A 16,964-nucleotide genomic window follows, 5' to 3' on the forward strand; every position below is an offset into this window, starting at 1 on the left:
CCTCTTTTTAGTGGCACAGTACCCTTCTCTCTAAAGCTTTTGGAAACAATTTGCTGCCTTTACTCATCAGATTATTTACTTAATCTGACTGGGGCTTTGTCCTAGAGTTGTGCAGATTAGAGAAGCACTACATTATGCAGAGGTGACCTTCTAAATATGTGGGGAACATGTACTTCTGTGTCTGCTTTTAAGTGTCCAGTTATTTACAGTTTTGGACATATCAAATGAGGCAGCCAAGCACATTGTCTGAAATGCGAAGAATTGTCCCAAATGAGGTGTTAGGTAGAAGAAAAAGGACAAGGGTGGATGGAAACAGAGGATGCAATTACTGGGCAGACTGAAAAACAGCAAATATAAAATTAAAAAAGGTTATTTTCTTTTGCTGTGTTCGGCAGTGCAGCCTGAGTAATGGGTCAAGAGAAGACACTTTTCTTTCTCCTTGTCCTCTCTCAGACTATGTTAATATTTCATAGATCACCATGTTCTAAAGGATCCCTCCCATTTTAGACTTGGGCCGTGCTCAAAGAGCTGAGGAAACTAAGCAGGGGCAGGGTTTTCGATAAGTAAGCAGAATTCATCTGAAACATACATAGCTGGAGTAACACTCGGTAGCACACGGAGAAGTGAACAGATTCATGTGGGCATGTTTAGGATACTGGCTCCTCTTAAGAGAAAACACAGGGCAACATTTAGCAATTGTAATAAACTGGTTGACTATTAGGCCTTCAAAAAATGGGCAGCAAAACACACAAAAAAGCAAAGAAAAAATGTTTCATTGAGAAAACAATTTCAAACGGGATTATAATTCAAAAGGTAACAGACCATGAAAAGAGAAAGACGATCTATGTGCAGGTATGTACAAACAAAGAGTTTAGGCAATAGACACTGACAAAAAGAGCAAAAAAAAAGTGCTAGTTACCCTCTATCAGGACGCTGTGGTCATGATGTCTTCCTCAGTGACACATTGGGTCACATGCTGTGTAGTTCTTAGCGACGTGTTACTGCCTTGGTGTCAGGCAGAGTGGTGAGACCCAATACCAGACCCATCTCAGGTACCAAGGGTGCAAGAAGGTATATACCCTAAAGCACATTCGCAAAAAGCTTTTGGCTGTACTTACACCACTGATTCATTTAGCTAGTGGGTATTATAGAATCTGAGTCATGGAAAAATCTTAACAAATTTAATTAGGCTTTTTATAGTTCCATTTGGTGCAGACAACATATCGCAGAGGGAGATAAACATGATATATCGGAGATAGAGGAAACCGTAACTGAAGATGTGTTTTTTTTCATCGTTGGATCACAACAATGGTCATGCTGATGAAAACTCGGCACAATGCCGCAGCCCTCTTCCACAGAAGGAGGCTGACAGAGCTGTGACAGAGGACGTGGATACTAAATTATCCAGATACTGACGCAGAAGAGGAACTGCCGATTCAGCTGCATCACAGCCATGTTAAAGGGAGATCATAAAATGTGTAATGGCTGACCATGTCTGGTCACAAAGAAACGACACTAGGAACCAGCAGCTGTGCTCCAACTGATCCACCTGATAACTTTACGACCAACGCTTTCTCTGGAAGAAACAACGATTGAAATTAAAGCAGAAATTTCCCAATGTTAAAACTGATTGTTGTTGAAAATGTGACGTTAGCATCACATTGTAAAATGCTAAACTGCAAGGAATCCTTTCAATGTTGTCTAGATACAGTAGCTCTGACATGTACAATACAGCACAAGACACTGAAAAATGGTTTTGCTTGTATCATTTTAACGGATTTCCATTTAGTGTTACTACTGCTATGATCATTCTAGCCATGCTAGCAGCATTGCTCTATGGATGGCAGTCTGTTGGTCAGTCGGTCTGTTCACCACTTTGGTCCAGACTGAAAGATCTCAACAACCATTGGATGGATTGCCATGAACTTTGTAGACATTGCTGTACTACCTGCGGCCCTTTGCTGCATTTCATTCCCCCCTCTCTCCCCTTTCATGTCTTCTGCTGTCCTATCAAAATAAAGGCTGAAAATGCCCAAAACATAATCTTTAAATTTGCCAAAGACTTTCGTGTATGATTAAATCCCTGCTAAACTTAAAAAAAATAAAATAATTATATATATATATATATATATATATATATATATATATATATATATATATATATATATATATATATATAAAAAAACATTCCCATCAGCATCAACTGTATTTTGTGTTTAGTGCTAATTAACAAATGTTAGCATGCTCACACGCTAAACTAAGATAGTGGACATGGTAAACATTATACCTGCTAGTAGTTAATATACCTGTTATTAGGTAATTAATAGGCCCAGACAGTGGCCTGTGGACATCGCTGAAAGGTTGGAGGTTAACTATGACCTGAGGTTAACTGGCCCAGGGACATGTGTTGTTCCTAAACCGTCAACTTTTTCCCCCACTATGTCTGGAGATGCAAACTAAGAGGAATTAGTCATTGTCCTATATCCTCTGTACTGCACATCCCAATACCACAAAGTGCTTAATGCAGGTGCTCCACTGCAGTGAGCATACTTTACCACTCTGAGGCTGCAACGATGACTGCACAATGTGCTCGCTCTCAGCAGCGCACACATTTTTCACATCTGGCTCCTGACAGGCCCTCTCTCTCCTCCTTGCCAATCACAATACGGGCAGCTCAAGGCCCTCGACACAACAGACGTGAGTGATGAGAGTAATAAAGTAGCTTTTCATTATCACACGCCTGAGAAGACACAGAGGTAATTCAATTATTTGTATGTGGAGCGTGGAGTGAGTGTGGGTTTCTCGCTAATAACTGCAGCGCTCACATCGGCCAACACCCCCCACCCCCAGCACACACACAAGCAGGAGGTGAGTTAGATAAGGAAGGGCTTTAAGACCCACAAACAAAAACACCAAAATAAAAGCCTGTGGACTTACAAAGCAGTTGAGCATGGAGCAGGACACCCTTCCTGCGAAGCTCATGTCGAGGAGAGGCAGGGCTGTGCCTGAACGACACACAGCCTATAGAGCAGCAGCACGACCAGAGCACGAGGAGCCGGCATAACCATTCTTCTCCCAGCCGGAGCCTGTCCACCCCTCGTCCGCTCCAAACTCCTCCGCCTGCCGCCCCTCTCCCCCCCCTCCCCACCACCTTTTCTACGTTCCCCCCTTCTCAAGAGATGCTGTGTGCCAACACGCCAGTCCCGGCTTTCATTTAGGAACCCACCCCACCCCCACCCGCCGCTCCCTGAGTGGGGAGAGAGAGAGCACGCTGGTGTCTGAAGACAGTCCTGTTGCACTGCTGGGATAAGGATAGTCCATAAAGATACAAACAAGAGCGACAGTCCACACGATCAGCTGAGTTCGAGCTGAGGAGAACGCAAACGTGATGAAAATCACTGCAGATGTGCCATCTCAAATGTAACGAATGATAGAGGGGGGGACTGCTAGAAGAGAGAGCAGGAGAGAAAGGAAGACAAGAGGGAACTGCCTGATGCTAAGCTCCACCCTCTGCATGCGCATCTCTCTCCCTCTCTCCCTCACATTAACATGCTCACATTTCTCCCCTCGTCTCCCTCTCATCCCTTGCTCCTCCCACACTCCCTCCTTGTTCACCCTTCACCGACATCTCCTCATAAATATGCTTCTCCCTCGGCAACAAGGTGGTAAAGCCTAGAGAGTACCGCCGGCAACCAAAAGATGCTCCGACCGCCATGCATGCACCACACGATCAACCGCAGTATTCTGTGGCTCTTGCCCAAGCGCGCACACTGTATGGTCGGACAGTGTCCCATCACAAACCGTTGACAAACCGCACTTCAGCGACTGCAGGAGGAAAATATGTGGCAGAGGACAGAGGAGGGAGGGTGTTGAGGAGAGTGAATGTATGCGGAGATCTCCAGTGACACAGCATTCTAGAGACACAAATTCTCCCTCACCTGTCTCGTAGTGTCATTTTGGCACTGTCCTACACAAGTGCAGTGCATCTTTGCAGTGAACAGCACTTCGCTGCAGCACCTCCCCGAATCCTGTGCTTAAAATCAGGGAAGGTCACCGGATATATAGGGTATATACATTGTCCATTATACTTCAGGGGGGACACACGGCTCTTCCCCCTATTACCCCAACCTCCTCCCTGGCAGAGTCGTGACAGCCTCTGGCCTTCAGCTGTATGACTCCACATTATGTAACATGTATAACGTAGTACACGCAGCATAGGCTGGATGCACAACACAGCACTATTAAAATAGGATTAATTTTACTGGGGGAGGTGCTGTAATGTGATTTTGACATGGTAGAGCATTTTAACGGGATGGATTTTCATAGTTGAAATGATTTATTGTAGTTAAGTGTGATACATGTAAATAAACCATCCAAACCAAGCATTTTTTTTCCCACTTGTCCTCTAATACAACCTGATACTGGTATGAGGTGTATTAGAGGTCTTACAAATCTATCTCGAAGGGAAATTAGGGCTAGGCAATATATCATTATAGTCAATATTTTAAATACGAGACCAGCTATCATCTTAGATTTTGGATATCATAATATAAGTTTAATGTTATTTTCCTGGTTTTAAAGGCTGCATTACAGTAAAGTGATGTCATGTTCTAAACTTACCAGACTGTTCTAGCTGTTCTCTTATTTTTACCCACTTAGTCAATATATCCACATTACTGATGATTATTTATCAAAAATCTTATTGTGTAATTGTCAATTAGCAAGCCTACAATATCGTTGCAATATCGATATTGAGGTCTAAAATATTGTGATATTTGATTTTCCCCATATCACGCAGCCCTAAGGGACATGTTTCAAATTATTTTTAGAGGAACCTAGTCATACGTCTCCATGACTGCCAGTGAGTGTGCCATGTCATTTCGGTCTGTAGAGAGCAAGGCGACCCGACTTTGAAACAGTGGAGGATAAGGTGCACACATTTACCTATGCCTGGACTGGACTGGACTGCATGACAGTCCATGTATTTTAAGTAAAGACAGTAATAAAAGTCCATTTGAGGGCTAATATACTGGTAGATATAGGTACATATTTCATCTCCAGGCTAACAAAGACTGAATACATAAAATCACCACTGTTGACAACTGTTATTAGCAGCAGGTTGCATTTTTTATCATTACAACTAGGAAGCTGCTCTCAACATATAGCTTCATGTGTCATGTGCTGTTTGCAATAATCAATCCAGAATGTGTATAATTACAGAGTGAAACTAATTTGATCACTTTTGTGCCTACAGTATAATTCTATAATCTAAACAGTGCTATTGTCCAGAGAAAGGAGATCTATGATTTTCATAAAATTACAGCCATCATCAGCAAGATGAAAAAGCTACACCTTCTCTTACAACAAAATTAACACTGAATTTACAGACAATTCAGCTTTCTACTGGATTAAAAAATATAGATGCCATAGTACCAAGTACTATGGCATTTCATTCAACCTCACGTCTTCAACAGACTTTCCCTGCACACCTATCAGCTGCTGCTCTGAGCGCAGTATCTACTGTAGGTCTTCAGCTATTATAAATGTAAAAATGAAACGAGTTGAAACTGCAGCAGTTTTTGATTAGAACTAGTGCTGTCAAACGATTTAAATCGTGATTTTTCGCATTAATGTCATAGTTAACTCGCAATTAATCGCACATTTTTATCTATTCTAAAATGTCCCTAGATTTTTTTGTCCAATTATTATCATTACTTATCAACATGGAAAAGTGGATCGGCTTGCTTTGTGCTTTAGGGGGCGGAGAATTCGCATCAGCTGTGTGCTTGGCCATCAAGTGGTATTTCAGACTGGACGTGATGATAGCTCAGTTCACAACGACAAAACACACAGATCACTTTGGTCTTGTCAATGGAACCATTTGGCAAGTTTTTAAAAGTAAACTTTCCATTCAGAATCTTATTGGCATCCATTTCGGCGTCTAGCGCTCACCATCCACTCAAAACGTCATGTTAGCCTGCTACTCTTTGGCCGGCTCGCACGCCCAAACAAGTGTGTGCGGCGTGTCTGTTGTTTTGTTTCCGGTCTAGCTAGATCCAGTGTGGTGTTGTAGTTTTTCCTAACGTTACTAGTTGTTGCAACAGCATGTGAAAAAAACGACAAAGTTTGCTAGGCCAAAAAGAACGTTAATCTCGCGATAAAAAAAATTGACGCCGTTAAAATGGGTTTGCGTTAACGCCGTTAATAACGCGTTTAACTGACAGCACTAATTAGAACATTATTTAGCAGCTTAGGTTTCACATGACGGATGCCCTTATTTGTTTGTTTGAGCAAAAACGTGTTTTTTTTTTAAACTCTTCTGCTTCAGTTTTACAAATCATGAGTTCCACCGCAAGCAGAACTTGTATACAACTGTTCAGTGTGAATATTAGCTAATTCTATAACATCCATCTATACACCTCACTCAGAATAATTACTTGCTTCTAGGTCATTCTATATAGCACACTAAAATTGGCTTTTGGACCAAAAAAAAAATAAAAATAAAAATAAATCACAAACATCAGCATTTTCAATGCCTAGTCTGAATGATCTTTAAACCTATAATCTTTAATATGGCAATATATTAGAGGGAAAAGCCTTATGGTGCAGGAGGCATGATGCATTGCACTTGTTTGCAGTATGACATCCAACTGGACTCTGCTGCTACAAAATGCATTTCCACAAATCAAGCAGAACCTTACACAGAAACACTTTCATGTCACATGGTAAACCTGCAACTCGTTACATTTATTATCTCAGAGCGAAATGAAGAAGTGAAATAAAGCATTATGCTTTCTATTTAAGCCCAAATATACCTGCTTTACAAAAGACATCCTTACTAGTATATGGGTGTTTTCAACGCACAAATGCTTGGTTGAGCTGTCATATTGAGTAAGAGGCAGAATAATGTACACTGTAGAAAGCTATGCCAGCTTCTCTGTCTTGTGTTGTGTGACAGAAAAATTGCTCAGCACCACAGCCTGAAGTGTTTATTTCTTTGGCAAACTCCCAATGATTAAGACTTCTCATATCCTGGAATAGTGCAACCTCATCAAGTTTGGAAGTGTGGAGGGCTTTCCCTTGATGAGATTAGCGAGCACATTAAAGAAGAACTATTTTTTAAAGACTTTCAGTATAAAGCTCAGCAGGTATGTCATTCAAAACTGAGCTATGCTTAGAGGATCAACTTCTAATTTTAAACTTCAAAACGTGTGTACAGCGTTCAAATATTTCCAGTGTATCCACATTCATATGGACATTTTAGGATTTTCTGAATATTGCAGCCTAATTCATGACGAGTGGATCCACAGTCCAAACACTGGCCTGCATTCCCGCCTCTCTGCCTGCCCATCCCCGCCCCGAACTGGCCCCAAAATTGAGCAGCAGATTTGGCCTCTTGTGTCTTAGGTTTTATTTTAGGAAAGGAGGGCAGAGAGTCACCAACGCACAGTGTCAGCCCACATGTTAACACACAGCTATAGAAGTAGGATATGAATAATGCATATGGTTATTTTTGAATGCCTTTTTCAATATAAAAAAAAATAAAAAAATCATACAAGCTATAACCTGAAACTATTCTGCAATCTGCAGTTTGCGAGTGTTTCCCGACTAATTATAACAATGTTGTAGGTAAAATGAGAGCAGCATACTATAATGCATGCTCTATGTAAGAAGTGTTGTGGCAACTCTGACTATTTTAGCTTGAAGCAGGATTTAGCTTAATATGATGCATTACAAGCGTACAAGGAGTTAGGCTTTCATTGAAAATTGTTTTTCAAAACATTTCAAACATAGTAGTTCTGGTCAACAGGCATTGATCTAAAAAAAACACATAAAGAACTGAACAAAACAACAAAGTTACCACTATTTTAATTAAATGAAAAGGAGGAATAGGAAACTACCAGACACTGATGGCGAGCTGTCAGAAACCAGAGCAGGGTCCAACAGTGCTAGAAGCCTAAGTCCCTTCAAGGGGAGTGGCAGTCGAATCTTAAACAACAACCTGGAATGAACCATTGGGTTTTACCACAACCCTTACTGAGAGCTTCGGGTGTGTCCAGAAAGCACACATATACAGGTGATGTAATCCTTATGTAAGCCGGTAACATTATATAGGGCAGTGACACAGAAACAGCCCTCTTCGCATGGAGCTGGCACAGAAACTTCTCTTGCTAGTTCCCCACAACCCCACCGAGGTAGCATTACAAAGCACCCTGGGTACTGAGCGCAGGGTAAAGCAACCCCATTGTCCTCGTTTCCATGCTCGCATTATCCTGCTAACAATACGGCAGCGTGAGTGGACGACAGTATTAACTCAATGCTTCCTGTTTTGTTTTTAGCCAAAAAAGCTGGAGGCTGGGAAGCAATTAAAGACTGCTTTACAAAACAGGATTAAAATGGTCATATTACCAGTGGAACAAACTGCTGAAACAGATGTCTCACAATCCCACCTGAGAAAATAGCCCTTAGATCAACAACAACTGAGAACAGATAGACCCATCATTCCCTGGGGCCATCACTGTTGAGTGCGGTTACAGCAGAGCACACTTCTGACCACACCCAACTACACCCGAAGTGCAACAAAAAACTAAAGCAATAATAGATCAATGAGAAGACGCTTTTTTAAAAGAATCGTATGAACGTTGAACTCCAACCCAGTACTAGCAGATGTCTGCGTTCTCATTTTACGTGCCTCGGTGGGCACATTATTTGTTCATCAGCCCTGTCATCAATTAAGCCCAGAGCTCGACTGTGTGTCCCATAAAAGGCTGAGAGCTGGGCAGCCAGCCACAGTGGCATTCTGTGGACCCAGTTGACCAGAACCTCGGGACACACATCCTCCCGTTACACTTCCTATTTCTGTCCCATAAAACCTGCACCCATTACTTTCGAGAGGATTTTGTGGCTCATTTGGTCACTGCTGGTGCTTCCCCACTCTTAAAGCACAGTCTATCCTGGCTGAAGTACATTTACTGAGAAAGAGCAAAGGACCATCATGTGACTGCCGGGGTTCTCCCCTAAGTTGTAAAATAAAATTGCAAAAGAATATGCATTTAACATCTATTATTACATTTCTAAAGCTCTGAGTATACCTGGGCACTTCATTCAAATATAGTGTATAGTGTATAGTAGACACACTCGGTTTCTTTTCTCTGTAAAGTGTCTATGAGGGTTCTAAAAAGTGCTATATAAATAAAATGCATTCCAAGCTTGCATGGCTCTTTTAAAAACGCAAAAAACACAGTTGTGACCTATAAATAGTTTTGCATCGTGCCTACGTTGCATTTACTATGCTTCAGTGTAATTACAACCCTAAGGCCCATGACTGCAGCATGATTAGACAAACCGCTGCTTGACTCACATAGAGCAAAGTCTGACACTCAGCATAAAGAAACACTCCGATTCAAACAAAAGTGCATGTAGTAACTTGAAGCAGCACAATTATTATCTCCATCTTTTTGCACCAATTACTTTCATGATAAGGTTACATAATACAAAAAACATTTAGTCTTAGTTTTGCTTCAGAGCCGACTAGACAGTAGCATCCACTAGAGGGCAACCAGTAGAAATAGATATATCCCAATTCAGTACTTACTGTAGCAGAGTGATGCCTTGGTCATCTCGGGTGGACACCTTCACCACTGGACTACAGCACAAGTATTTTATTTCACATTTTGGACACTTAGCTGAGGTTTATGTTCAGTACGACGGCCACTGAATACGCACGTTGGGGTTCAGTGTCTTGCGTTCAATATTCCAAAACAGAGAGTTGTACAGGAGACACGTGGCAGGGAGCTACATCAAAGACTTGTAACATCTGTTACCAGTTGATACACAACACTTTTACTGATGCAGCAGGAAGTTCCTGAATGAAACAGCAATGCAATAAAGTCGTAACCCTGCTGAGAAAACTACTACTTGGGTGAAGAGAAAAGCTGCCTGAGGATGAGCTACTTTCACTCACTTACATTGGTGTCCAGCAAATTACTGTTTACCGTCTATGGCTACATTTTTTATTATTTAATTGTGTGTTGGTTGATCCCAAAAGATCCCACCCTCCCTCTGTGCAGCTATCATGAACAACTAGTAGAGGTCGATAACACAGCGACAATTACATGGTCCCTCACCGACTTCCCACCCCAAAACATGGCCAAATGTGATGGTTAGAAATTCAAGGAACCGCCTGGAAGAAAAGAACATTATAGAAAATGTGTCCCTTTTTTTAAAGCAATGTTGATCACTAATAAATGTGTCTTGTTTATCATGATCTAATGAACATTTCTTTTTATTGCACATTTAATTAACAACAGATTACTTCATTACAGTGGAAGTTTCTGTATTTCTGAGAGGCCAATATTATAAAGTATCATATATGTAAACTGCTGTATGACAAAAATAAAATGTAAACAGGAAACTGATACATAGTTTAAATAAACATGTACAATTAACTGTGCAGCCCTAAAGCACATGTGCGGCAAGCAAGGGGGTAAGCTTCTCTCCACAACGAGTACCTCCTATGGCGCCATTTTGATGCTAACAAGCACTCACCCGACGTTAGCATTCCATTGACTGCCACTCATTTTGACGTCACTTGACAGAGAATAACTTTACATCTGAAGCGTTTAAATACTTTATTTGTCCATTGTTTATATCCAAAGAAACACGACAATGTATAAAAGGCTCCATTACCTTGTACCTCACGTTATGGCTCCGTACTAGACGTTTTTGTAAAAATAGGCTAACGATTGTGTCATAACCACGCGACTTACTGCCGTATAGTACAGAAGAAGCTCGCAGGCAGTTTCGACTTACATTCGCTGTTAAGTTTAATTACTAATGTTAACTAGCATTTTAGTTAGCAATAATTAGCCTGTGCCTATGTTATCTCCTTACATATACCTACGCTCTCCGTCTCTGCAAGATTCGGAATGATTGAGATTTCTCTTGGCACAGCTACCAGAAGACTTCCAACTTTCACACAGGTTGCTCACGTCACATCTACGTCTTCAAGCTCAGTTGGAGGCTGCGCAGTAACGCTCAGCCATCGCCGGAAAAGTGCTTCTAATATACTTTCCGTCCAGAGCAACGGGATCTGTTGGTCAATTACTTAAACTGTCTTTGGTGGCAAGTTGGAAAATTGACAAATGTTTGAGTAGTACATGGTGTCATTAAACATGTTGCAAAACCCTGTGGCCTGGAAAAGTATTGTGCCAGTCCCAGCAAGTTAGGAGCGACAACTGGTTTAAAAGCAATCAGGAATCTACAGCATAGTACTGTACGTATACATGGTGTGACGGGCTCACCATGCTGCCAGCCAGTGCTGTAGACAGTCGGTCTGGGCGCTCCTCTTCAGATCGCTCCCTCTCCTCCTGTCTACTGGGCTCTGCCGTGCCAGCGATGGCTCCTGCCAACAAAAAAAACACACTACTTTCAGACATTGGGTGTATGTGTGTGTGTGCATGTGGGCGGTTGTGGAGTGTGTGATTGCGTAAAGGGCTGGATTCCAGAACCCAACCTTCCTTGGTCTAAAGTACAGCAAGTAGAATGAAAGCTGGCACTCAAACCATAACAAATTATCTCACTGTTGAAGAGGTATGGATGTACTTTACATTTTATTGTTCAACCCCCTGTTACCACCGCAAAAAATCCCCACAATTCAAGCTCTTAGAAGCGTGTGGTTCATATAGAGTGATGGTTAAACTGTCTGGGACAAGTATTCTCTATAAGTCAGTCAGTCAAGTCAATGTAAACACACTCCACAGTGTGCAATGCTGGAGACCGACATGCAGGCACATGCATGAAGTCTGACGATGGAAACCTTGAAGCAGCTGACCTGACCTGACCTGCTTGGAGAGACACCGATTTACAAACTCAACATTCCTCATCAGATTACGAGCAGCCAAACAGATAACTGCAGGAGAAATAGATGGCAGATGTGGACAAACTCCACAACTCTCCCATACACCCAACACACCAAAAGGTGCTCCAGCTGAGTTGGTATGCTCCGGTGGGTATCCTGATCCTCCAACAACACGACCAGGAGGTTCCTAATTCAGTCTAATACTGGATATCTGAACAGTGGCTGCACACATATTTAAGCTACATGTTAAACACTGGCAATAGTGCAACACTGAGCCTTAAATTCAATAAATAACTGACATGAAAAGTAAAACTCTGACTCACTGATATTGCAAGATGTTTTCTTCCTGTGCATATACAGTACAAGCTCAGTCAGGAAGCTCAGTGCATGTTTAGTATGAAGAGAGTAACCCACACTGGCAGGCAGCTAGACAAAACAGGGACATAGTTTTCACTTCCTTGTGTTTAGGATTACACTTAACTACAATACATTGATTACAAGGACACAACTTGAAACTGGATGAAAGTTCTCACCGTTTTGATTACAGAATTCTAAATTGGATCAAAGTTCTCACTGTTTAGTGCTGTCGTCTTACTTCCCTACACTCGTTTTCTTTTCCAGACACACCCCCTTTTGCACACAGTGCCACAAAAAGAAAAAGATTACTACTCTCAAGTCACAAAATACTGCTCCCAATGCGGACTCCTCTTACCTGTCCAAAGTGCAGAATCAGTGTGCTGCAAACTTTGATGAAACTTTTGTCAACCTTTTAAGGTTGAATTAAAGCTCAGTGCCTTGCAGAGTAGCAGTAGCCTCCGTCTCCCAAACACATACTGGTTGTAATCCAGTGAATGATGACATACCTCCCTCCCTCCCTCCCTCCCTCTCTCTCGCTCGCTCTCTCTCTCTCGTTCTCTCTTTTGCTTACTCTTCTCCCTCCCACTCACTAAGTGCCAGGCTTCTCAAAGTGAAAGAAACCATACTACAGAGGACGGGAAAAGGAACGGCTTCCATCGCTAATCGGCCATCAATAGAAATCACAACATGTAGGCAACCAGTCCTAACTGCTTTCAAAAAAGGGTACAATATTACACTCTAAGCAATATGAGTCACCTACTGAACAAACAAAAAGTAATGTCAGACAATTTAACTATACAAAAAGAGTGTGCATGACAAAGTGAATGTAATGAGATGTAAGTTAAAGCAGCAACAAGCACTTTTTAACTGGTAATGAAAGTCTCAATTTAATACTGATGCCTCTATATGACCCACACCAGCAAACAACACCAATAGCGAGAAGATTGGCTATTTCTATATAGTTATTATTCTTAATGCCTGTCCCCAGGTCCAATTCCCCACCAAATCAAATGGCGTGATTTACGCAGACTCTAAGAGTCAATGTTTCCATTTGCCTAGGCAGTTTCGCAGTGAATGTTATATGTTGTGATTATGGCAGATACTGGGACAGGATCAGCTAAGAGAAAAAGAAAAGAATTCACCAAAGAACAGAAATAGCTTAAAAAACAAACAAATGGAGGGACAGTGATAGAACACGGGCGAAAACGCGAGTCAATCATGCTAGGTTATTTAACAGATGGAGAGCTTTGCAGGATTTAAAACAAAGGATTCAAAAGTGATCCTGAACTGGCCCTCTTCCTCCTAGATAGTAATAGCCTACGTCTATTTTATTTATGAAATACATGAGGAGACATGGTTTTTACATCAACATATGAATTTATGTTACCATCGTAATATTAGAATCTGCAACCTCACCGCTAGATGCCAATATATCTTACACACTGCTCCTTTAAATAACATGTTGTTGTTTTTTTTGGCCATCTGATGAGCGGAAGTCCAATATTCACTCTCCCGTTTGCTCCGATTTGGACTCAACCAACCCCTGAGAAAAATATCTGGATCTTTAGCTAGATGTTCACGTGCTAGTGGCTCACTTTGTGTGCAGTTTGAAGCTGGGCAGGTAGTGTAGTGTGCAGTGGGTTTATCAAAGCTTGCTGGCTGAAAAGCAGCTGCCTGCTGCTGTCTGAACCATACAGTACATTTGTGGGCTTTGAAACCTAAACAATGAGCCGAAAGAGGCTAAAAAGCTAGGCAGCTCGACAGAAGTATCAACATGCAATTCTTTTTTTTTTTTTTTTTTTAATCATCTAGCCTATGTTTTCAAACTATGTAATGCTCTTGCTATGAAGGCACATTTTACATGATACATGGGTGCTGATTCGATTTGTATTGCGATTTTCATTTGTTGCAATTCTAGAAGTATGGCGATTTTCTTTTCCTTCTTTAACAAAAACAAGAGTTGAATAACACACTTCTAGAGACAATATATCATGAGTAATTCTAAAAACTGATTATTTTCTAAGAAGAATGCACATCACATGTCAGTCAGTCTGACATTTATTTCATTTGTAGATTTGTAGGTAGATATTTGCAGATATGCTGTAGTTGCTGTCGGCGGTACCGTATAAACAGAACCTATTTAGATCAATCGTTGGTTTAGAAAAAAAGAAATAAAATCACAATTGTAGGGAAAAGAATCAATTCTAAAATCGTCGCAAAAAAAATCATGATACACTCGATTTTTTTTTTTTCACCCCTATTAAGTCATCTATCAAGCAAAAATGCTTGCCATTCTCTGACTCCAGCTTCTCAATCGTATGGATTTGCTGCTTGTCGTTTTCTTATATGATAGCAGAGCAAATACTTATAGGTTTTTGACTGTTGAAACAAAACAAGCACTCAGATGCCAAATTAATCAATTGTAAAAAAGAATACTTAGTTACAGACATTGGATGCCCAGTACGCCGGTTAGCTATATGGAAATTGGAGTTTATAAAAATTGGCAAAGGCTAAATTATGGGAATAGTGAGGGCAACAGAGATGTTATGTAACGTAAATAAGGTGAAATACTTACAGCAAGTATTAAGTATTTACAGAGAAGCTGATAGCGAAGAACATTAAGCATTAGGGTGACTTTTTCAAAACCAGTTTCTCTTCCTCCTGAGTATAAAATACATTTCCAGTGCAGTGGTGGATTCCAAGGTACTTTCCTCTGACCAAAACACAGTAGATCTAACCACACATTTCCAACATTACCGGTACGATTATCAGCCCCACTAGAACAGTGAATAACAGGTGCTCTGTTTGACTCGTGACAACACAACAGGTGTGAATATGATAACATGGATAAAGTTTAAAGACAGGTGAAAATGAAAGTGGACGAGAGCCTCACTACAGACAGGCACTGTACTAGGAGGTGACTAGTTGACAAACCGAAAGTGTGCGTGTATGTGTATGTGCAGTGTTTGCAAACGTTAGCATCATGCTAGCTACCGGATAGCAACCTTTCTAGAGGCTGGTGTGTAAAATTCGCTCATGTACCAACAGGAAACGACAAAACGCCTTAAGGTTCACACCTTCAACCCAAGCCTGACAGCATGAGAACATGTCACACACAATACATTATTAAGAAGTTACTTCATTTTAAAAAATAAATCGAGTTACTCACTCAGAAAGAATCAGCTGACAGAACGGTGACTCAGTAGAGTACACGACTTCCGCATTCTTGTGTGATGACAACAGCACTAGCCAATCGGTAAGAAGGAAACTGAACATTCTACACCGTAGCGCCAATAAGAATTAACAACAGTCAATCAAGTGAATTTAACACACCCACATCAGAGCCAATCAGGCGCCACAAATCTCCAAGAGCGAACCAATAGAAAATCACAGCGCGGCACAAACTGGATACACACGTACGAAGCATAGTCGTGTACGTGCGCACAAGCACAGAGTTCTAGCAGTCACAGTCCGGCAGGGTTTTCAAATATTGTAACAATAAAAAATTATTGGTATTGGAAATGAAGAGCTTTGAAAATGAGTTGAACCATACATCAAGTCAAGTCAACTTTATTTTCAATTATGCAATATGTGACACGCAGAGCAATTGAAAATACATTTCTCACCGACCCACGGTGCAATAACGACACGTACAAGTAAAAATATAAAAGATAAGTAATATATATGAAGATAAAAAAGATAAGTAATATATACAAATAAGATACAAAGATAAGTAATATATACAATTAAAGAAGATAAGCAATATGTACGATAAATACAGTAATACATTCTAAATAGTGCAAATGTAAGGCAAAGCCAAACAGTATAGAAAACTAAAGATATTGAAAATGTGCAATATAAAAGGAAGAGTTCCTGAGTGTCTTCTTTTATAAAGTTAATGTCAGTGATTTAAAAAAAATATATTCCTATTATTAACAGCAATGAAAACAGAAGTGAAAGAGAGAAGTGAAAGGGAGGTCGAAACAACCCTTTAAAAGGTCAGAGCTAAAGTTGATTCCGGAAAAATGCCATCTGCCAAGCAAAAATACCAAATATTCTCTGGTTCCAGCCTCTCAAATGTAATGAGTTGCTGTTTTTTTTTGTTTTACTCTTTTTCCTTCTGTTCTCTGTAAGTGTAATATATTGGGTTTGGAAACATTGGTTGGACAAAGCAAGCAATCTGAAGACATTACATTGGACTCTGGTGTTGGGCATTTTTGTACTATTTTTCTGACATTTGATGGACAAAACAATTAATCTAAAATAATCATTAATGGATTCTTTTTTTCTTCTTCATTTGAGCCACTTCATTTAAAAGTGACCCATTTTTTTATGCAAATGTGTAAGGCAATTCACTGCATGTGTCTTGTCGTTCTAATGGGGCTCCCTGACACAGATAGTGGCGTGTGTATACATAGGCTACACCTGATATGCCCATGCAGTTCAGCACTGTAGCTCAGGCCAGACACTATTTTTGTTGTCTGTAACAGCCTGGACCTGACCTCACATGCTCTCCGATACCAGTCAACAGCCACACAATGTGTCTGCTACAATCCTCTGACATTTCTCCCTTCACAGCTGGGCAAATCATGACCCCTTTTATGGAAATGTTCTAACTTGTACAGTATATATATATATATATATATATATAGAATATTTGTTTTTGTATTCTATCCTGTTAATTATTTCATGTATATTGTATCCTATTTCATGTATATTCTGTATGTGGGCTGTGTGTCTGATTTTT

The 16,964-nt window shown here is 40.7% G+C and overlaps 1 protein-coding gene across 3 annotated transcripts in view; it reads right to left on the bottom strand.

Moving 5' to 3' along the window:
- Positions 1-15,458, bottom strand: part of mtmr4 (myotubularin related protein 4) — a 46,171-nt gene extending 30,713 nt beyond the window's left edge. The window contains exons 1-2 of one of the 3 annotated variants that reach the window (XM_078265363.1): positions 15,387-15,458; positions 11,304-11,404 (exon numbers count right to left, since the gene is read on the bottom strand). In XM_078265363.1, coding sequence (XP_078121489.1) covers positions 11,304-11,306 — 3 coding nt within the window. In that variant the 5' untranslated portion in view covers positions 11,307-11,404; positions 15,387-15,458. Of the gene's footprint in view, positions 1-11,303; positions 11,405-12,572; positions 12,704-14,792; positions 15,009-15,386 lie in introns of those variants that run through there. The other 2 variants (XM_078265365.1, XM_078265364.1) reach the window with 2 other exon arrangements.
- Positions 15,459-16,964: the final 1,506 nt, after the last annotated feature.

Source organism: Sander vitreus, chromosome 13 (genome assembly GCF_031162955.1).
Source record: "Sander vitreus isolate 19-12246 chromosome 13, sanVit1, whole genome shotgun sequence".
NCBI lineage: Eukaryota > Metazoa > Chordata > Actinopteri > Perciformes > Percidae > Sander > Sander vitreus.